This window comes from Pelodiscus sinensis, chromosome 3 (assembly GCF_049634645.1).
Source record: "Pelodiscus sinensis isolate JC-2024 chromosome 3, ASM4963464v1, whole genome shotgun sequence".
Classification (NCBI taxonomy): domain Eukaryota; kingdom Metazoa; phylum Chordata; order Testudines; family Trionychidae; genus Pelodiscus; species Pelodiscus sinensis.
The window spans coordinates 175,613,050-175,635,163 of NC_134713.1; the positions used below are offsets into that span (position 1 = coordinate 175,613,050).

At 42.7% G+C, this 22,114-nt stretch overlaps 1 protein-coding gene across 7 annotated transcripts in view; it reads left to right on the top strand.

The window, feature by feature from the left end:
* The first annotated feature begins 1,605 nt into the window (after positions 1 to 1,605).
* The window catches only part of EML6 (EMAP like 6), a 207,679-nt gene continuing 187,170 nt past the window's right edge, over positions 1,606 to 22,114 (top strand). Inside the window, exons 1-3 of one of the 7 annotated variants that reach the window (XM_075925488.1) lie at positions 1,708 to 2,675; positions 3,758 to 3,854; positions 3,944 to 4,433. In XM_075925488.1, coding sequence (XP_075781603.1) covers positions 4,237 to 4,433 — 197 coding nt within the window. In that variant the 5' untranslated portion in view covers positions 1,708 to 2,675; positions 3,758 to 3,854; positions 3,944 to 4,236. Of the gene's footprint in view, positions 1,682 to 1,704; positions 2,676 to 3,757; positions 4,434 to 22,114 lie in introns of those variants that run through there. The other 6 variants (XM_075925486.1, XM_075925489.1, XM_075925487.1 and 3 more) reach the window with 6 other exon arrangements.

Sequence of the window (22,114 nt, forward strand, 5' to 3'; positions counted from 1 at the left end):
GTTTTTATGAAACATCTTAACTTTTATTTTGCTGACTTCACTCAAATTCACACAATTCAATCATGAATAAAGATCGAAGGCACCATCCCCAATATACAGTAAGCCAGTAAAGAATGAGAAGGTTGTAGATATTTTATAATAAACCAAAGATTGTGTAAGTTTTTGGTCCATTGAAGCTTTTATATTTTCTCTTTTTCATATTCAAGCAAATATGGCTCCCTCTCTCAACTCATCTGAAAGGTGGTTCCCCTTCCCATCTTAATAAAAATGTCTCAGATTGAGCTAAACCATGTAACAGTGGTCTCTGCTAGCTGGTATAACCTATCTTATAAAGTCTCTGGTGGCAAAAATACACCATCTTCTGGGGATTATTCGCTAGTTGGATTTACTGGCCAGAATTTAAAGCTGCTTTTCTCTGAGACTGAATCTCTTTATGGTTGGTGTCGATTCCCTAGTGGGGTGGGCATGGTGAATCATAACGTTCCCATTATGCCTCTGGTGTTTAGGGCAACAACAAAGTTCCTTCCACTCTTGTTTCTGGTAAGTCTTCAATTGGTTCCCCAGCTGTGTCCCAGGTTTTTCAGCTTGGCTTCTAGGGCACATTGCTAGAATGTGCTAGGGCACATTTTCTCATGGTCACTGAACTAAATCTGGCCCATTACCTGGATCCTGCAATGACTTTCAAAATTCTGTTGAAGCACAATTCCCAAAAGCAACACCAAAGGGTCAAATAGTAGCAACCTTTTTTAAACCAAAAATCAAATTAAAAACTTTGGAGGAACCCTTTAGGGATCTAGAACACACTCACTGCAAATGAAGACTAGTAATTTGGTGCTATTATTTCCTTCTCTGCAGGGATGCAGCAGCACCCCATAGCCCACTGGATTGGGAGAGTCTTATATCTGGTGTATTAGGTATAGCCTGTGTTCCTGAAGCTTTAATTTTAAAAAAATGGATGTTTCTAGCCCTTATTGTTGCAGAGAAAAGCTAGAGAACGTGAACATAAAAGGGCCCAAACCCCAGTGGGCAAATAAAAAGAGGGTGAGCCCATGTTTTTATTTGTTAAAACCTCAAGATTTGTCAGCCAGTCTCACGCTTCCAGAGGTGCCTGACTCGCTGTGTTTGAAGGCTTGAAATTGGCAAACCTAGTCACCTTTCCATTGGAAAGAGCGCAACAGGCAGGTCTTCAAATGGGGGCGAAGGGGAGTTTGGGGTGGAAGGCAGTCAAGGAAATGTGCAGGAGTCAGAAATAGCGAGAGGCAGGCAAGGCAAAATCCAGCCCTCGCCGAAGCAGACTATTCTCACCGAGGGTGAGTGGGTGGCGGGCGCAGAAAGGCGGGGACGTGGGGAGGGAGGGGGAGGCTGCGGCGGCAGTGGAGGGCGGGGAAAAGGAGAGGTGGGGGGACTGTGCGAGCAATGGCGCCAGACACGGTGTCCAGCGCGGCAGGATCCGCCCCCGCCGCCGCCGCTTTGGCAGTTGCTCCGCAGCCCATTTGTTTCCCCTCAACCGCAGTTTCTGTCAAACGTAGCCACCACCCAACACCCCACAAAGCCGCAGAGCCAGCTACACAGCAACGGCTGGGGACTGGGCGGGGGGGGGGGGTCCTAGCCGCATTGCACCTTGGGACTTGTAGGCGCTCAAAGACGCTCCCCTGCCCGGCGAGGCGACTCAAAGGCGCGGGTGAGACTTCAATCCCCATGATGCGCTTTGGGAGGCCGGTTCCGTGAGTGGCGGCCTGAGCTGTGGGCGCTGGGGTTTCCCGTCGAAGCGCCCTGATTCTCCAAGGCCGGTTACGACAACTCACTAACCTTCCCGCCCACGCTGAACGAGGCGCCAGGGCTGCCTAGGAAACATGCCTGGCCGTGTGCGCTGGAGACTGAGCCCTGGGAGGGGGGAGAGGCGACGCCGGCCGGCCAGCCAGCCAAGGGAGTGCCAGTCTCCTCCCCGCGCTGCTGGGCGAGCTGCCGCCGCCGCTAGCCTCAGGGCTCCGGAGCACACGGACCAGGCTGCAGTGCAGGGAGGGGAGCTGCTGCCAGGTGACAGTGCTGCTTAAGCTGCGGGCTTTAGTGTCCGGGCACATCCCCCTGCTACCAACCCCCAGCGGGGCCCGGTGCCTGGGGTTATCCCCCGGCTGTGAGGTGTCAGTCTCAGCTCCGCGCCGTGGAGCACGGTGCCCGGGATTACCCCCGCCTGGCTGTGGGGCGTCAGTATCTGCTTTGCTCCATGGGGCGCGGTGCCCGGGGCTATCCCCCTGGATGAGGGGTGTCAGTATCAGCTCTTCTTTATGGGGCCCGGTGCCCGGGGCTATGTCTCCCCACACACACAGAGGGGAGCATTGCTTTGGCTGTAGGGTATCTGCTCTGCTCCATGGACCACGGTGCCCGGGGTTATCCTCCTTGGCTGTGGGGTACCAGTATCTGCTCCGTGGAGCACAGTACCGGGTTATCCTCCCCCCTTCACCCCGCACACACACGCAAGGGAGCATTGTTCTGGCTGTAGGTTATTCCATCAGAATCGGCTTAGTTTCATGGGGCACGGTGCCCGGGCCATAACCCCCACTCTCCAAGGAGATCTCTGCTCTGGCTGTAGGTGGGTGTTTAGTATCCGTTTATCGCCGTGGGAAAAGTGCCCTGGTTGGGAGGAGGACGTTCGTCTCAGATTACCCCGGTGCAAGGTGATGTCCTGTTTTACTCCTCCGCGGGGGGGGCGGCGGGAAAATATTGCTCAGAGTGTGACGTGAAGTTTAAAGCTCTCCAGTCCCCTCTATGGAGTGTTACTATGGGGGGCAACGCTGGGTTATACTACCACGGACTGTTGTTTTGAGTCCGAGGAGTATTTCTTTATGTCTAATGCCAGATTTATCTCTAAAGCACACCGCTTTTAGTGTGGATTCATTGTTAGTAGGTTATGTGCTGTGTTGTTTGGAATATTGCTTATGTGTCTGGAGCAAGGTACCTTTGGGGTGTAAGTACTGCAATGGTTGTGAGGTATAGTTTATGTATTATCCAGTATCAATATACACTCTGGTTTAGTTGATTAATATAAGGTTAAATAAAGGATAATGAATATGGTTAGAGGCATATTCTGTGGAAATAGATGCATGATTTAGCCTGTGCTGATGAGTTGATTCCCACCTTCCTTTCCATCTCGTATTGAACAGTGTTATCTGCATGAGTCTTTGCTTTTCTTCGTCTCTGATTCAGAAATCTCTCTGATGTTTGTGGCTGTGTTTTTGGTGAATGAATGATAGTTTGAGGTGAATGTTACATAGGTTGTGAGGAAACCATGCAGAAAGGATACAAGTAAAAAAATAATTCTGGCTTTAGGGTAAGGAAAGGGAAATCATTAAAGTGTGTATCGGTGCTGGGAAAAAATGTTGTTCCAATACATGGTCGTAAACATTTTTAAATGCTTTTCTTGACTTGATGGTAAATTGAAATGTTTTGTAACTGCAAGTTGGAGAGTGTTTGAATTATCGTAATATGAGAGAGAGCTATTTTTTGAGACGGAGGTGGGAAGAGGTCATCTTATGTTGGTGTTTTATATTAATTCTGTTTCTCTTTAACATTATCCAATATGCATGCAGATTGACAGTTGCAAATGGATCATGATGTAAAAGCTCAGAAGACTTCTTTATAACGCGTTTCGAACTGACACAATAAATTCAGATTTGTTGCTGGAAAAACCCCTTTCACTTTGTATTTTAAATACCCATTTATTTTACATTTTAAATATACTTTTTCTTTTTATTTTCAGTTTACTGACATACATTTTAAAGGGGAAAAATCCAAGAAGCCTCTTTTTGCAGGAAGACAAGAAGATGCATTAGAGGAGACACAGCCCGGACTCTTCTGTAGGTGGTGGTGACACACAGAAGTTACTTTGCCTTTGGATAGAAAAGACCTGTATGTAATTAATGCGTTACCCCTCTGCCTCCCCCAGAAGTTGTCTGGATTGCAAAGCAGCGGGGCGGCAGCAGCTGCTCATCTCGGGCAACAGAAGATTATGGTGGCAGCACTACAGTAGCAGCCGCGGCAACAACGGCAAACAGCAGCAGAGATAGTCCGTCCGTGAATGTGTTTTCTGAATAAAACCAGCTTGGCAAAGTGCAACCTGAAGATTCAGCAGCTAGGCAGGAATTGATAACGTTTAAAAGAGGGACACATTTTAAGGGGGATCGAGGGAGGCGACACTAGGTTTTGTCTGTGTGCTTGTGGGAGTGGGGGTTGGTTATCATGGCGGATCGGACAGCTCCTAGATGCCAGCTCCGTCTGGAATGGGTTTACGGGTACAGGGGTCACCAGTGCCGCAACAACCTGTACTACACGGCAGGCAAGGAGGTGGTTTACTTCGTGGCTGGAGTCGGGGTGATTTATAACACCAGAGAACACACCCAGAAATTCTTCTTAGGACACAACGATGATATTATCAGGTAAGGGGGGGGGGGAGACGGTGGGCTGGGATTAATAAGGAGTGATGTTTCTGTAATGTTTGAGAGAAGTGCAGATTTTCATCAATATCTGGTCTGTCTGGATCCTACCTGATCTTGTACCGAAGCCTCCAAATTGTAACTCACAATAGAAAACAAGTGTAGCCTTTTCTACTGCACAACAACCAACCAGACACCTTCACTACCACCACCACAACAAAAACTTTGGTACAATAACTTTACTGCAAAACCCCTGCCAATTTTCAGTTCACTGTCTGAAATGTCTATTATTACGTCTAAATAGAGAATGTTGTGTAGATGCCACTCTATCACCAATAAAGTCTGGACTCCAGGCCTCTCAGTTCAACAGCAACACAAATGCCCAGATCTGACACCTGAATTCAGCCAATTTTTGGTTCACACACTGCCAATGCAATCTTTAAAAGAAAGAACAAGGTTAGCTGCTCATGCCCCAGGAACAAAAAATTTGATGCCAATGTATTCTGTTGCAACAGTATCAGGAAGTCTAGATTCAATACCTTAATCCTCCTGGTTTGTCAAGTTTTCGTTCTAGTCTCTCACATTCTGCTTCCTGAATAGATAATGTATTTAGCCATCCCTGCTGTACTTGAAGAATTTTGACCCTGATGTGTTCTAGTACGGATAGCATTGTAAAAACTTGGATTCAGTATCTGGGTTCAGCTATATCCTGCCAAATTTTGTTCATAAACACAGAAACTGTATCGAAACAGAGAACAGGTGTTGCTTTTACTATACCACCTGAGAAATCTGGATCACAGTACAAAAAGCTGAATGGACTGCTGGAGCCAGCTAACTGTTGGCCACTTACCACTTTTTACCACCTACATTTAGCATAGATTAAACTTCTCCTATTCAAACAAAATAATTTAGAATCCAGAATAGTGCCTGATGAATCATGGTGTAACAGTGCTGTAGAAAACACATACACACCAATTGAATCTGGGGATATCCATCTGGGTCTTGGTACTGCAATATGCACATTCTACAATTATCATATAACTTCTGGAAATCCATCTTCCTTTTACAACACGTCTTTTCCTATCACATGTGTTAGTTGGCTCATTTCCCTCCCTCCTTTCATTGGATGCACTTACAAAGTTCATTTTGGTTTTAGAGTTACTACCAATCCATGTGGCATTCTCTATTTAAATTTTATTTCTTGAAATGCTACATCTAAAATCAGAATGAACTTTTTAAACGTATGCATGTCACTTCATTAAATTCCTGGTATCTCCCTTTTATGTGACTGGTCATTGATTTATTTTTAAACGCTAGAAAGTTCTTATTTAGTATGTATATATGAGTTTATTTTAATACACTTGTTCAAAGCTTTTATTTCTTGGCATTTCTATCTGCTAAGGATTATTATTATTGTATAAATTGTATGGTGAGTCATTTATAGAACATTTTGGATGATTGCTTCCAGCACACTGCATATGTACTAAATTTTGATGATAAAACAGACGGTGGGTATGTAGGTGTTCAGCATTGGCATTTTGACACTACATGCCTTTTTATCCTAATTTTAAAGGATAGTAGTATGCAAATCAAAACATTGTTTGAGGATTAGCTCTGTGATTAGTATATTATGTTAAGATTTGAGACTCCAGTTCAATTTCTGAGCTGGTAGGGCTAATTCTGTTAAGTCAGCATGTTCCACTCTTGGAGGTGGCAGGAATATTTTGTATTGCTCAAAATTGCTCTGTTGCCAAATAAACAGCAGCATCAATGGGCTCCAAGGAGGAGTCTGATGTATCTCAGTCATGGCTAAGGAAGGTTGCTCTGATGTTGGGCTTAGGAAAGGACAAGTCTTCTGCTGAAAACCCTGCTCCCCCAAATTGTGGTGGAATTTTTTTTTTGCATTTATAGTACTTTATGCTTTTTATTCCTTTGGTACATTTTATGATTCTCATTAATAGAGTATTCTGGCACAGCATTCCATATAACCACTTTTTAGCTGAATGTTTTCTGGTATGATCAGTAGTGAAGTGCTTATAAATGTTAGCATTTTAGGTCCAAATGCAGGAATTTCTGTGTGTGTGTGTATGTGGTGTGTGTGTGTAGGGTGTGTGTGTGTTTGTTTGTTTTTTTAAATGTGGACTGCAAGGGTGTGAATGCACCCCCAGGGAAATCAGCCCCCTTCCCCTGGCAGGCCAGAGCATGGCGGAAGGAGGCTCAGGCAGCACAATGCTCCTGCCTTCCCTTGGCCAGCTGGACCATGCTTACTTGGGGAATTATGAGGGGGAGGGGGTGCTTTCATACCCTTCACACCCCACTGCGTACGGGCCTGCATTTAAATTGTCACAGTTAAGCATCAGAACCAACATCTTATTAAGATGAATGGGGAATAGTTTTCTAGTATATCCATTGGTGCTATTATATTATTTTGTGTGTGTCCTGATACAGGACAACGGTGCGTAAATTTGCAATCTGAAAGTTCATTGTAATTGAAGGAATTTGTAACATTTCTTAAAAAAATGAATGTTTACACTTTGGAAAATATTGCAGTATCAGTATGAAAGCCTTGGAATGTGTGGGGGGTTTTTCTGCCTCCTTATCTTCCTATTGGCTTCATTTGTAGGGAAAGTTTTCAGAGATATACTAGTTTTACAAGAGTTGATGAAAGCTATAGAAATATTAATAGAAAATGAGATTTAGCATCTCAGTTTGCAGTTGACCAAAGTCATTTCCACAGTGAAAAATCATGTTAAAATCATTTTATTTTCACTAGTTCACAAATTGCCCTGTCTTTGCTTTGTATCAATACCATGAAGTAGTTATTTTTTTACTAAATTTAAAAAGAGCCTTTTTAATGATCAGAATTAAAATTTCGTGTGGGGAAATTAGTGGCACTTTCCCCAGATCCACCCCTCTCCCCAAATCAGTTTCTGTGCACTCGAAACACCAATCTTGGTGAAATGTCTTATTGTTCAAAATATGATTATATGGGCTCTGCTATGGTCTTCCTTCATGAAGGGAGGGAAATAAACCATGATGTTCTCCCAAGCACCATCTATTTCTGATGCAAAAATGAGATGCCGCTCATGTATGCTGTCTTCTTAATACAATTCTCCCTCTCCTTTATGTGTTTTATCAGCTGTGAAATAATTAATAATGTTATTTAAATTATTGTTTTGAGTTTGATCCATGACATCAACAAGGTGAATAGGGGCAATTCGCACATTACAAGACTATTGTTACAGTCCCTCTGAAAATGCAGACAGACATGGAATCACATACATCAGTTATAGACATCAATTGCACTTTTATTTTTTATCATTTTTTTCATAATCAGAGAGTGAGAGACTTACTTTTTTTTAAATGAAAGCATAAATTCTGGAGCATGAGATAGCCACACAGTAGTAATAAGATGCACAGGTAGAATGTTCTGTATTTCTACCTGTGCACCAAAACTTACATATGTTAATTCCGCTGAGTTGAAAATTACTCACATGTGTAAGTCTTTTCAGAATTGGGCCTGTTGTGAGCCGAATTCAGGATGAGTTGTAACATTAATCTATTCAGATGTTAAGGTCACCATCCTGTTTGAGTAAAACTGTGGGTTTGAAGCGAACAAACTGTAGTGACAGGCAAACAAAATTAACACAAGTAGATGAGGGAATAAGTTATGCACCTTCTTTATTTTAAGACAGCTTTCCACAAAATGCTCCTTCTCATAAAAGCGACAATATACACTTTTTGGTCTTTTTCCTGCGAGTAGATGCATGGTATGGATCCTCTTTTATGTAATCCCATTAACTTCAATGGAAAACCAAGTAAGTCCAAGAGTTTGGGCCCTAGTTTTAACAATAACTGAAGTGTTTCAAGAGAACCTTCATTTTCCTGGAACTTGAATTTTAAATTATTTGTTTAGCAACTAGCATTGTCATCTTACTTATCTCTTAAATGAATTATTGAAAGGGGAGTATTATCACTAAAATTTGTGATAATATGTTGGAACAAATTAATCTCTAGGGTAACTCCACTGGTTTTTTTAATCTAATAGTTTATGTTCCACAACAAAATATAGTCTTTTGAAATATTCCCAGTGGCTGCAACATAATCAGAATTTTTGGATTTCTAGATCTAAATTACATTTTTACCAATTTCTGCAGCATTTAACATGTTTCCTAATGCCTTTGAAGTTATATCAGGAAACCTAATGAGAGCATTACATAAATTACATTGTTTTTCTTGTTTCTGCAGTTCTTAAAACACGGTATGAATTGTAACTTGTGTTTTCCTTGACGGATCTGTTGAATACTAAAATAATATAATGTTATACATGTACAAGACCACATTTGTATTCTATCTGTGGGGAAAATAAATCAGCTGTGAGGCAGGAAACTACAAATCATAACACCTTTACTATAGTTTTATTATAATAGTTTATGCCTCCAGATATTAACTAGAAAGCCAGCCTGCTAACCTCTGGTAATAAACCATGTTATTTATGTGAGAGAAACTGCAACTTAATAATAATGTGGGATTTGTAAGAATAACTCTGTAAATACTCTGGTATATGTGTTCCACTGTGCTGACAGGCTAGGAAGTTAAGACAGATTAAAAAATATTGATGTGTCACCAGTGATGGGATTTATTGGGTTGAGTGAATAGATGGAGGTTTGGTTTATTTCTTACAGTGATTATTTCAGAAGATAGAAAAGGTATTAGAGAATGACTACCCATTTTTGCTGGGTTGATAAGAGTTGTGAACAAAATGTGATGCTTGAACCAAAGCCACTTGTTCTTGGGAATATTATATATTATTTTAGAGAAAACAAAGATGAAGTCATGGTCATCAACCACCTGGAATTAAACCATCTTAGTTTCATTGATAAAGTACAGTACAATATTTTACAAAATTGCTTATTGTAATAAAGTGTTAGGTTTACATGGTGTCTCTTATGCCCAGAGATTCTAAAGTACTTAACACACTTTACATGCAGTTATTTTCTAATAATATCTGCTGGCAAATGTTCATCATACAATGATAACCAAGCTGCTACAGTTATTTCCTATGCCACCTATAAGTAAAACTAACCTTAGTGACTTTATTGTGACTTTGACTTTCACAGCAACCTGTGCACATTTGAGCACCACTGAAATGCACTTGTTTTTGGGTAGGCAAGTGGTACCAACTACAGTACTACAGTTTATTGAACAATAGCAACAATGCCTTTCTGCAGTTTTAATAGTAACCCCTAGATTTTCAGTTCAAAAGAAAACTCAGGAAGAACTAAGGTGAAATAGTGAGTTTTAAACCATATCTAGTCTTTCAAAATATACTAAAATACATATCTCTTTTTCCTTTTTGTCAAGTAAATATCCACATCTCTTCCAAGCTGATCTTCAATGTAGTCATTTCATCAATATTTCAAATAAACATTAGGAACAGCACTATCTTATTTCCAAATAATTTATCCACAACGAAGCTTTAAACCAATGAAAGTCAATTTTAGGTAATTGTATTTTGCCTATGTACTGTACATTCCTTTGCAGTTTCAATGGATTATAGGACAGTCTTCTTAATTTCCTACCCTATATAAAGATATATGTAAATTCCCATTTTTAGTTCCACACATGTGAGCATGTGTGTGAATTTGATTGTACAGCGTGTGTAAATATTTTATGGTCAATGCCACTTGACTTATATTACTACCTAAGGGAGTTATGTGATCATTGTTTTCAGAAGTTTTACTCATGTTGAAATAATTCACACCAAATAGATTGCTGTTTTAAGCAGATAATAAAATAGCAGTAGCATAATAAATAAAAAATGATTTTGCCTCCTATCTGTAGTAGTAATCATAAGTTTAGCTTCAGAGCTAAATACAATTATTACTTCATTTTAACATAATAAAGCATCTTTATTTTGTACTAAAACAATTCTAATTTAACTAATATATGTGTGTGTGTATATATAATTTAGTAGTAACTTAGAAGAGAATCCGGTTCTAATTTATACTAGTGTAAATTAACAATTTAACTTTCTTGAAGTAACTTGAATTACACTGCTTTTACACCAGTCTAAGTAAAAAGACATTCAGGTCCTTGGTTATTATTGTAGACCCATAATCTTCAAATTCAAAAGGAATTAATTTTTTGGACTTCTGAAAACCTGTATAGTTATTCTGGAAGAAGGTGGTGGTAGTGGCATGTCATTCTTATAGTGACAAGTTAAATTTTCTAGAAGAAAAGAATCTCTTCATTTATAAAGGTATAAAGTTAAATACATTAACATCGTAAGCATTCCTGAAAGTTGTGGGCTGTTTGGGGTTTTTTGGTCTCAGATGGGTAACTATGTTAGTCTGTAACTTTAAAAACAAGGGTAGTTCTCTAGTTAGCTTCCAGCAATCGTGAATACAGTTTCTTTTCCTTTTTCTCTTGTTTTTTTTCACCCCCTTCCAGTTTGTTCCTAATAGACATATAGTAATAAAATATTTTCAAGTATACCTTAACCACTCATTCTATTGAAATTTAACTAACCAATCGCAACATATTGTAACACGATTATTTAACTTATTATATCCCATCACTTAACTGGTTTATTTCAATTAACATTATTAAAATACAGTATGACTACCGGTATTTTAATAAACCTATGTCATACATTTTGTTGCAGTTTAAAAATGAATGTTTTCAGACTTCAAAGATACTGATACTCTTCCATTTATCTGGAGGTGTTAGATTGGAACATCTTTTCAACAGCCCCAAATTGCCTTATTTCAACATGACTGGTTTGGCATGTGCCGTATTTCAATGTGACTGGTTTGTAATGTACAAAGAAGTCACTGCACATTTCCCAGTTTATGGCTGCTTCTAGGCTTGCCAGATGCTTTCACCAAAAATCCCGAATATGGCAGGAAAAAAACCCTGGTTGAGAAAAAAAACGGGAGGGGGGCGGGGACAAAAGTTGTTGAGCAAAAAAAAAAAAAAAGGGGTGGTGGTAGGAGAACAACAACAACAACAAAAAAAGGTCACTGCGCCTTCAGGAATCCCTGCGCTCCTCACTTCCCCCATGCCCAGATGCGGCAGGGGAAGATTGTCTCTGACAGCCTTCTGTCCAAGAGAAACAGAAAATACCGGACAGGGGCCAGAAATAACAGACTGTCTGGGCGAAAACCGGACACCTGGCAACCCTTGCTGCTTTTGTAAGAATACCCCTAAATTATTGAAGTATAGGCCATAAGAAGCAGGCCTGAATATCTATATCTTAACATGACATTGGACATTTAGAATTGTTTCTATTATCTTGTAAATGGAAATTTAAATAAAGCAATACAGTTATAAGCATATTACCTTATGCAGAATTTTACTATTGTTTTTCTCCGATAGAAAGTGCAGGGAAAAGCTCCCTAGCTCAGTTATATTATGTAATTTATATTTTTCGATTGTACAGCAGCTGGAAGAAATAACAATCTTTTTCTTTAGATATATTTTCTTCAAAGACATGCTTTACATTTTCAGCACATTAGCATGACAGTTGTTGGAAGAGATTTTGCATTGCATTGATTGTTACTTGCTGGTAACTTCTTTTCCATTTTTTTTCTTGAAGTGGTTTAAAAGAGTATTTGATCTATTACAGGAATTATTGTAGTATGTTTCAATAAGATACATATTAAATGAGGCAATGTCAGTACTAGACAAAATAAGTGATAGTGTTCAAAATTACCTTTTTTTGTTTCTTGGATCCATTCAGCTAACAAAAGGTGTGTTTTTGGTTATGTAGGTTTTTTTTTTAAACATGACCTTTAAATTTAAATCAGACTGGACCAAATTCTGTTTATATTTACATTTTAGAGATTTTATTTGGATATTTGCACTTTGTTCAAGCCTAAGTTAGACAATGTATTTAGTTTGACATGAAATGTTAGGATAAAAAAAATTTGAAGATATTAAAAGACACTATTTCTTCAGCTTTCTGTTTCAGCTATATTAATCTTGAAGAAGAAGTTTGGTTGACTTTCTAGGGCAGTGAAGTCAAAAGTCAAATTAATAGTACTTTTGTCATCATTAGCATATTAGAAATGTAACTGTATTATTAATATTTCTATTTTCAGAATGCAGGCAGACTGGCTTTAGTTCTTGTCTCCAGGAGACATGATTAATATTGCTTTACCCTGTTAAGTGTAGTGCTTTTATCTACCCGTCACACAGTCCGTACTCTGCCATAATATTGTTATCCAAAGTATATTTGTATTGACTTGCCCCATCTAGTTTTAAGCTTCAACAAAATCTCCACAATCTCCCTCAGACTCAGCCTAATATATCTCACAGTTGGGAAATATTTTCTAATATTAGGCCTAAATTTTCCCTTTCTTAATTTTCTCCCATTTTATCTAGTGATCACTTGTATTCCCCTAAATAATTCCCTTTACTCCTTGATATTTGCTTTCTTCAAATATTTGTAGACCGTTATCATGTTGTCCCTTATTTATTGACTAACAAAATATGTAGATGATATCACGAGCTTTCATGGGTACAGCCCACTTCTTCAGATGACCAGGGATGTGCTCACGGAAGCTCATGATACCATCTACATGTGTTGTTAGTCTTTAAAGTGCTACCAGACTCATTGTTGTTTTTTAAATTTATCCTGTACAGACTAACTCAGCTGCCTCTCTGAACCTTATTTATTGCTTAGTCAAGTTAAATATTGCCTCATTACTCTTTTCTCATAGAACTGTCCCCCCCCATCCTCCTAATTATATTATTGTGTTTTTCTGATAATTTGATTTGTGAATGTCTGTCTGGTAATGTAGCATATTAAACTGCATGGACTATTCTAGATGTATCATGGCATGATGCCTTTACATATGTATCCAAATCACTTTGGCTTATTTTATTTTAATTAGGATATGGCATATCCATATGGCAGTGTAAATTCCTTTCTAGTTTCTATCCACTATCATCCACAAGATCTTGGTTGATATTACTGATTCCCAGGTTTTCTTGTTTTTTCCATGTGTATGTGCGTGTGTGTGTTATTTCATGTTTCATAGGCTTTAAGAGATCTAAATGTGTCCTTCATTGAGTCAACAGACATATAGAAAGCAAGATCAGTGTACAGGCAGTCCCCGGGTTACGCGGATCCGACTTAAGTCGGATCCGTACTTACGAATGGGGCTTTTCTCGCCCTGGAGGACGGGGGCGGCGGGACTGCCCAGACGCGCAACGGTCCCGCCGCCCGTGTCCTCCGGGGCGAGAAAAGCTGCTCCGCGTCTCCCTGGTCTGCTGCTCTCCCCCCCCCCCCCCCCCCCCCCCCCCCCCCCCCCCCAGCAGACCAGGGAGACACGGAGCAAAGCCGCGGAGGACGCGGGCGGTGGGACCGCCCAGACGCACCGCGGTCCTGCCGCCCGGGTCCTCCACGTATTTGCTCCACGTCTCCCTGGTCTGCTGGTGGGCCACCCCCCAGCAGACCAGGGAGATGCGGAGCAAAGCCGCAGAGGATGCGGGCAGCGGGACCACGGTGCATCTCGGTCCCGCCGCCCACGTCTCCCTGGATTGCTGGGGGGGGGGCACAGCTAGTGCCCCCCCCCCCACAGCAGACCAGGCTTTTCTTGCAGACGCCTGTGGTAGAGCAGCTGGAGCGTTGCTGGTTGGTCCCGCAGCGCCGCTCCTCGGCGCTACTGGACCAACCCAGCAGCACCCCAGCTGCTCTGCCCCAGGCGTCCACAAGTCAGCCGCTGCTGAAACTGACCAGCGGCTGACTACAGGAATCCTGAGGCAGAGTTACTCTGCCCCGGGCTTCCTGGAATCAGCCGCTGATCAGTTTCAGCACCAGTTGACTTGGGGGCACCTGGGGTAGAGCAGCTGGGGTGCTGACGGGTTGGTCCCTGCAGCGCCGAGGTGCGGCGCTGCGGGGACCTACCTGGCAGCGCCCCAGCTGCTCTGTCCCAGGCGTCCAGATTCAGCCACTGTTGAAACTGATCAGCGGCTGATTCCAGGAAGCCCGGGGCAGAGAAACTCTGCCTCAGGCTTCTTGTAGTCAGCCGCTGGTCAGTTTCAGCAGCGGCTGAATCTGGACGCCAGTTCCGACTTACGTACAAATTCAACTTAAGAACAAACCTACAGTCCCTATCTTGTACGTAACCCGGGGACTGCCTGTATTAATTCTTGATGTCGTCTAAGAAACTACCAAACTGTTGATGGTTCAGTGCTTTTGTTTAAATGTACAGTAAAACTCCAATAGTCTGGCATCCAATAGTCCGGCACTCCTGATAGTCCGGCATCAAAATGGCAAGAGCCTAGTGAGTGAGCTTCGGCAAAAAATGAGTCACAAGGTAACAGCAGCAGCAGCTGAACTGAGCAAAAAGGGTAAAAAAGGCTTTAAAAAACTAAAACATTACAGTATACTGTACAGGCAGTCCCCGACTTACACGGATCCGACTTATGTCGGATCTGCACTTACGAACGGGGCTTTCTCGCCCCGGAGGTCGAGGTTGCAGATTGCTACCTGCGAGCTCCGGGGCGAGAAAGCCCCGTTCGTAAGCTGCTCCGGTGCCCCTTGTCTGCTGGAGACCATCTCCAGCAGAGCAGGGGCACCGGGCGGGTTCCCGCGCCTCTGAGGCTTTGCTCTGGCAAAGCCTCAGAAGTGCGGGGAACCGCCGTGGCTGCCGCTTCAGTCCCGGTGCCTGTGGTCTGCGGCGGGGTCCCGCGCCTCTGAGACTTTGCCAGAGCAAAGCCTCAGAGGCGCGGCACCCCGCTGCCGCTGCGGCTCTGCTCCCCGTGTCCCTGGTCTGCTGGGGGGGGGTGCAACTAGTGTGCCCCCCCCAGCAGACCAGGCTTTTGTTTTGGACCCTGGGGCAGAGCAGCTGGGGCGCTGCCGATTGGTCCTGCAGCGCTGCTCTGGGCACTACTGGACCAACCCGGCAGCACCCCAGCTGCTCTGCCCCAGGTCCTGATTCAGCCGCTGCTGGTCAGTTGATCCCAGCAGCACCCCAGCTGCTCTGCCCCAGGCGTCCCCAAGTCAGCTTCTGCTGAAACTGACCAGCACTGACTACAGGAAGCCCGAGGCAGAGTTGCTCTGCCCCGGGCTTCCTGGAATCAGCTGCTGATCAGTTTCAGCAGCAGCTGACTTGGGGACGCCTGGGGTTCTTAAGTTGATTCTGTATGTAAATCAGAACTGGCGGTCAGTTTCAGCAGCGGCTGAATCTGGACGCCAGTTCCGACTTACATACAGATTCAATTTAAGAACAAATCTACAGTCCCTATCTTGTACGTAACCCGGGGACTGCCTGTATACAGTATGTACAATAAAAAGGGCTAGGAACACTTTATATACAGTATATAATGTATACAGTATATATATAACCAGTTTATAGTACCTCCTGATAATCCAGCATATTTGATAATCTGGCACCACCTCGGTCCCATAGGTTCCGGATTATCGGAAGTCTACTGTAGTTTACAGTTTTAAGTGCTGTAGTCATGACCCCATTACATATCAATTTATTTGCTTACAAAGCCTGCTGATGGATGACTGTAAAAATTGCACATCTGAGACTCCTCATTTGTCCAAAATATACCGAATCCAGATATAATTGCTTCAGTGGCTACCCAATTTCCTTGCTCTGTAGTTAGTTCTACCCTTGAGACCCTCAAGCAGTCTGTAGCCTTTCCTTTAAGTCTTAGGCAAACACCTTCTGGCTTGTCACCAAGACTTTGTTGAAAGCTGCTCCAAGAGCTTACCACTTTTTGAAGATCAGGCTGCTTACATGAATGCCTAATTATGGATTTAAAAAATCTATTTTAAACATTATTTTTTAAAAAAATCTTTGATTAAGTTTTAGTTGTCTAAAATTTGTATATAGAATGTATGCATATAAAATTCATGTGCTTATATTTTAGAGATGGGATTCAGGAGAACAAAGGTTTTTTTTAAGATCTGTAGACAGGTCAAGAGTAAAACTCCCATTTTACACAATTTATGTAATGCATGAAAGAGATTATTATTCTCCTATAGATCTATGAGAGTATCTCCCATGGACTTCTCAATGTTCAGGTGACAAACTTCAGGAACAGATGTTGCTTAAAGTTTAGCCAGTGAAATGTGGAATTGTGTAACTGTCCAAACTATAAGACAGTCCTTTTGATGAATGCTATTTGTCACCTTTCCATGCATGACTTGTCTTGCAAAATATGTTGTACAGAACAGCATTTTAAAAAGTTACACATCATAATATAAAATATATAATAGAAATAACATATTAATCTGACAAAATTATATAACAGACTTCAGTGTAAATAGAAATGGTCATATCTAACAATGCTCATTATGAAAATTAACATTCTTTACTGCACAGTAAAAGTCACCTATATAATAGATTTTGCTACAGTCTGGAAATGAATGTTTTTAAATTTCAAAGATCAGGAAGTTGTTGTTAGAAGAATTTAAAAAAATAAACAGAAGTCAGATTCACAAGACAACTGAAAAGCCCAATTAAAAGTGTTTATAAATGTTTAATTAAATTTGAGATGGATACAGAATTTTTCATACATAAAAAGTGGTTTATCCCTGTTTAAGTGCAAATTTCAAAGTTCATACACCCTGCACCCTGCTTTGAAAACATGGGGTCTGATACTTCATTTACTTTAGTAGAAGCTAGAGAAGCTAGTAGTGATTTCAGTACTCTGGATCAAGTCCTTGATGGACAGTCTCAGCACTTCTTGCATTTAAAAGGCATTTGTTTTAAAGTTGTTTAAAATGTTTATATATAGAATAAACGTTATTTTAAACAGAAGTTTCAACATTGCCTGGCCCTCAATTAAATAATGTTGTTCCTAAGTTGAGAGTATTGATTGAAAGCTAGATGCAATAAAAATATAACAATAATAATTACTTTACTTTCTCTGATATTATAAACCCCCACAAAACTATTGCTACTAACACAAATTAGCCCTCCTTGAAATCCCTTTGAAATCCTATGAAATAGAACATATCTGTTCTATTTGGAGGGCAGAAAGGGAGACATTATTGACACTATACCAGGACATTTAGGCTACATCTACACTACCAGTTTTCTCACTAAAAAAACATGCTAATGAGTCACAATCTCATTTACATATTTTCTGCCAATCCATTTTTGCACTGGGGTTTTTGTGCAAAAACAAGCAGTGTGGACGTTTTCTTTTTGTGCAAAAAACCCTTTTTCCTCAAGATCCTTATGCCTCAAAGAAGAAGGTATACTGATCGTGCAATAAAAGGTTTTTTTGCACAAAAAGAAAACGTCCTGCGCAAAAATGGATTGGCAGAAAATATGCAAAAGAGATCACAACTCATGCAAATGATTCCTCGTTAGCATATTTTTTTCCAAGAAAACTCGTAGTGTAGATGTAGCCTTACTGTCATACTCTCACATCTCCCTGCAACTGTTTGACATTGTTGTGCACATAATCCAGAAGTCTCCACTCAAAGACGTCTGGCATTCTATTCTTCTACATCCTGTTCTTCATTGATGTTATCAGGACAGAAACATTCAGGAAAGGATTCATAGATTCCCAGAAGGGACCACTGTAATCATCTAGTCTATCCTCCTGTATAAAGAGGGAGCAGAACTTCATCAAAGTAATCTTTAGAGCATATATTTTAGAAGAACATCTGAATCTTCGTTTAAACGTTATTAATGATGTAGAATCCATCATAAACCTTGATAAATTGTTCTAATGGATAGTAACTCTCATAATTAAAACTTTTACTTCCTATCTGAGTTTGTCTAGCTTGAATTTCCAGCCACTGGATCATATTGTATTTTTTTTGCTAAATCAAAGAGCCCATTACCATTTATCCCCCCATGTAGGTACTTAGGATACGTCTACACTGCATTGTTATTTCGAGATAACTAGCGTTATTTTGAAATAACAATACAAGCATCTATACAGCAATTCTGTTATTTCAAAATAATTTTGAAATAGTGGACGGCTTATTCTGAAATCTGTAAACCTCATTCTACAAGGAATCACGCTTATTCTGAAATAGCTATTTCGAAAAAGAAGTGTGTAGATGCTCCACTGCTGGTATTTTGAAATAGCCCCTCACCAGGGCCATTCTAAGGTATCCCAGTATCCCTCCCATGTGCCTCCTGGGGCTCTAAATCGAGATAGCACATCTACATTAGGGAAGCCTGCCTCGGACTAATTTTGAAGCTTCCCTGCAGCGTAGACGTGCTATTTTGAAATAAGCTATTTCGGAATAACTATTCTGGAATATTTTATTTATAAATAAGTGTGCAGTGTAGACGTACCCTTACCCAGTACCTTCTTTTTGCTAAGTTAAGCAGATTGGGCTTCTTGAATCTATCACAGTAAGCATGTTTTCTAATCTTTTATTATTATACAGTAAACTTCCAATAATCCGGCACATTTAGTTCCCAGGGGGTGCCGGATTATCAGATATGCTGGACTATCAGAAGGGGGGGCTATGAAGGGCCTGGGTTGAGGTGGAGGGGCATGCCACCCCAGATCCGTCATAGCTCCCCCTTCTGATAGCCCAGCTGTGCCCCAGCCGTCCCCGATTCAGCCGCTGCTGGTCAGTTTCAGCAGTGGCTGAATCGGGGACGCCTGCGGCAGAGCACTGCGAGACCAGTGGCGGATATAGGGCAGGGCCCTGCATTTCAAGAAGCCCTGCGCATGCGCCGTGGCGCCACCACACATGCACGTGGTGCCACTGCGCATGCGCCCATGTCAAAGGGCGGGGCGACCGGCGAAATTGTGCTGCCCTGGGCCCTGCAAATCCTCATTTGCGCCTGTGCGAGCCCAACCCAGCAGCACCCCAGCTGCTCTGCCCCAGGCGTCCCCAAGAGCAGCTGGGGTGCTGCCGGGTTGGTTCTGCAGCCCCGAGGGGCAGCGCTACGGGACCAACCTGTCAGCACCCCAGCCCCTGTGAAGCAGGCGTTCCCGATTCAGCTGCTGGTCAGTTTCAGCAGCGGCGGAATCGGGGAAGCCCGGCGCAGAGCAGCTCCAATTGTCCAGCTGCCCCATCACTTCCGGTTCCCGATGGTGCTGGACCCTCAGGAGTGCTGGAGCATTGGATGCCGGACCAATGGAGTTTTACTGTAATGGGTCTTCTCTGAACCTCCTACCACTTACGTACTACCATTTATTCTTCTTGAATTGTGGGCAACAGAACTCAACATAGAATTCCAGAAATGGTTGCACCGGTATCCAATACAAAGATAAAACAATCTCTCTGCTTAAACTCAAGATTCCCCTTTTATGCATCCAAGTACAGGCAGTCCCCGAGTCACGCGGATCCGACTTACGTCGGATCTGCAGTTACAAACGGGGATTTTCTCGCCCTGGACGACGGGAGCGGCGGGACACCTGGTCCCGCCGCCCACGTCCTCCGGGGCGAGAAAAGCTGCTCTGCGTCTCCCTGGTCTGCTGTGTGGGGGGGGGGGGAGGGGAGGAGGAGAGGAGCCAGCAGACCAGCAGAGATGTGGAGCAAAGCGGCGGAGGACCCGGGTGGGACCGCGGCGCTTCCAGATCAGCGCCGCGGTCCCGCCCGGGTCCTCCTCCGCTTTGCTCATCGTCTCCCTGGTCTGCTGGGGGGGGATGCAGCTAGTGCAAAGCCCCGGGCCTGTGGTAGAGCAGGTGGGGCGCTGCCGGTTGGTCCCGCAGCACCGCTCCTTGGCGCTCCTGGACCAACCCGGCAGCACCCCAGCTGCTCTGCCCCAGGAACCCTGATTCAGCCGCTGCTGATCAGTTTCAGCAGCGGCTGAATCAGGACATCTGGGGCAGAGCAGCTGGGGTGCTGCTGGGTTGGTCCAGTAGCACCGAGGAGCGGCGGTGCTACTGGGCCAACCCAGCAGCACCCTAGCTGCTCTGCCCCAGGCGTCCCCAAGTCAGCCGCTGCTGAAACTGACCAGCGGCTGACTACAGGAAGCCCCTGCCCCGGGCTTCCTGGAATCAGCCGCTGATCAGTTTCAGCAGCAGCTGACTTGGGGATGCCTGGGGTTCTTAAGTTGAATCTGTATGTAAGTCGGAACTGGCGTCCAGATTCAGCCGCTGTTGAAACTGATCAGTTTCAGCAGCGGCTGAATCTGGACGCCAGTTCCGACTTACATACAGATTCAACTTAAGAACAAACCTACAGTCCTTATCTTGTACGTAACCCGGGGACTGCCTGTATCACATTACCCGTTTTGGCCTATCACTGGGAGCTTATGTTGAACAGATTATTCATTGTGACCCCCTGACCTTTTTCATAGCTACTGATTCCCAAAATTGAGTCTCTCACTGAGTATGGACCTGCATTCTTTGTTCCTAGATGTATACATTTACATTTAGCCACATTAAAACACAAATTGTTTGCTTTTGCATTGCTCACCTAGTGATCCAGATTGCTCTGTACCAGTGACTTGTCTTCTTCATTATTTATCACTTGTCCAATTTGTGTAATATTTCCAAACTTTATGGAAAATGTTATGTTTTCTTCAAAGTCATTGATACAAATATTAAATAGCATTAGGGTCTGATCCCTGCAGGAATCCACTAGATTCACACCCATTCAATGATGATTCTCTGTTTGCCTTTTTATTTTGAGATTTATCAGTTAGCTGTCTTTTAATCCATTTTATGTATGTCGTGTTAATTTTAGATCTTTCTTTTTTATGAAAATGTCATACAGTGCCCAATCAAATGCCTTATAGAGTGAAAGTCAGCATCTTTTATCAATTTTTTGACAGGATCTGTTTTCCAGGAATTCATGTTGATTGGCATTAATTATATTATCCTCCATCAATTAATTGAGTCCCATATCAGCTGCTCCATCATCCTGCCGAGGATCAATGTTAGGCTTACAGGTCTATAATTACCTGGGTGTTTCCATTTGCCCTTTTAAAATATTGATTTGATGCATTCCAGTGTTCTGGAATTTCCCAGGTGTTTCAAGATTAATTGAAAATTAATACTACCAGTTCAACCAGCTCTTCAATCAGCTCTTTGAAAAGTTTGGGTGGAAGTTATCCACATCTGCTAATTTAAATATGTCAAACTTGAACTGCTATTTAATTTACTTCTGAGACACTACCAAGGAGAGTAGATCTGCTTGTTAGCAGGACTGTCCTTATGATGCCTGATACCCTACACTGCCTGAACATGAATGAGGGAAAGCTGCACTCAAGGCTGTGTAGCCATTGGGACAGGAGTTGTGCAGAGCAGGTCCAAGGCTATGGGACAGGGGCAGTAGCAATGCAGGAGTGCTGGTAGGGGATCAGTTCAAGATGTGGGCTAGAGATGAAGCTGGGGGTGGCTGCACAGCTGGGCAGAGATGGGTGGCAGTTTCCCCTTCCAGTGCAAGGAGATACAGCCAGTGAGCGGTGACTAGGTGCAGCCTGCAGGGGCAGGGGAATAGGGCTGGCCGCTGGAGCTGATGCTTCCCGCCCTTTGTTGTCCTGGCGGTGGCCATAGACATACATAGCATGCAGCTGCCTACGGCACCACTAATTTGGGATGCAGTGCCCCAAATTTAGTGGTGCCCTAGGAAGCTGCCTGTGCTGTGTGTGACCAAGGATGGACCTGCTTGGTACTTCCAGAAGCAAAATTCTACATTATCTGAAAACTTAAATAGTCTTCATCAATTACTGTGCTCATTTTAAACTTTGGGGAAAAAAGTCATAAACTTGGGGAAAATCATCCTC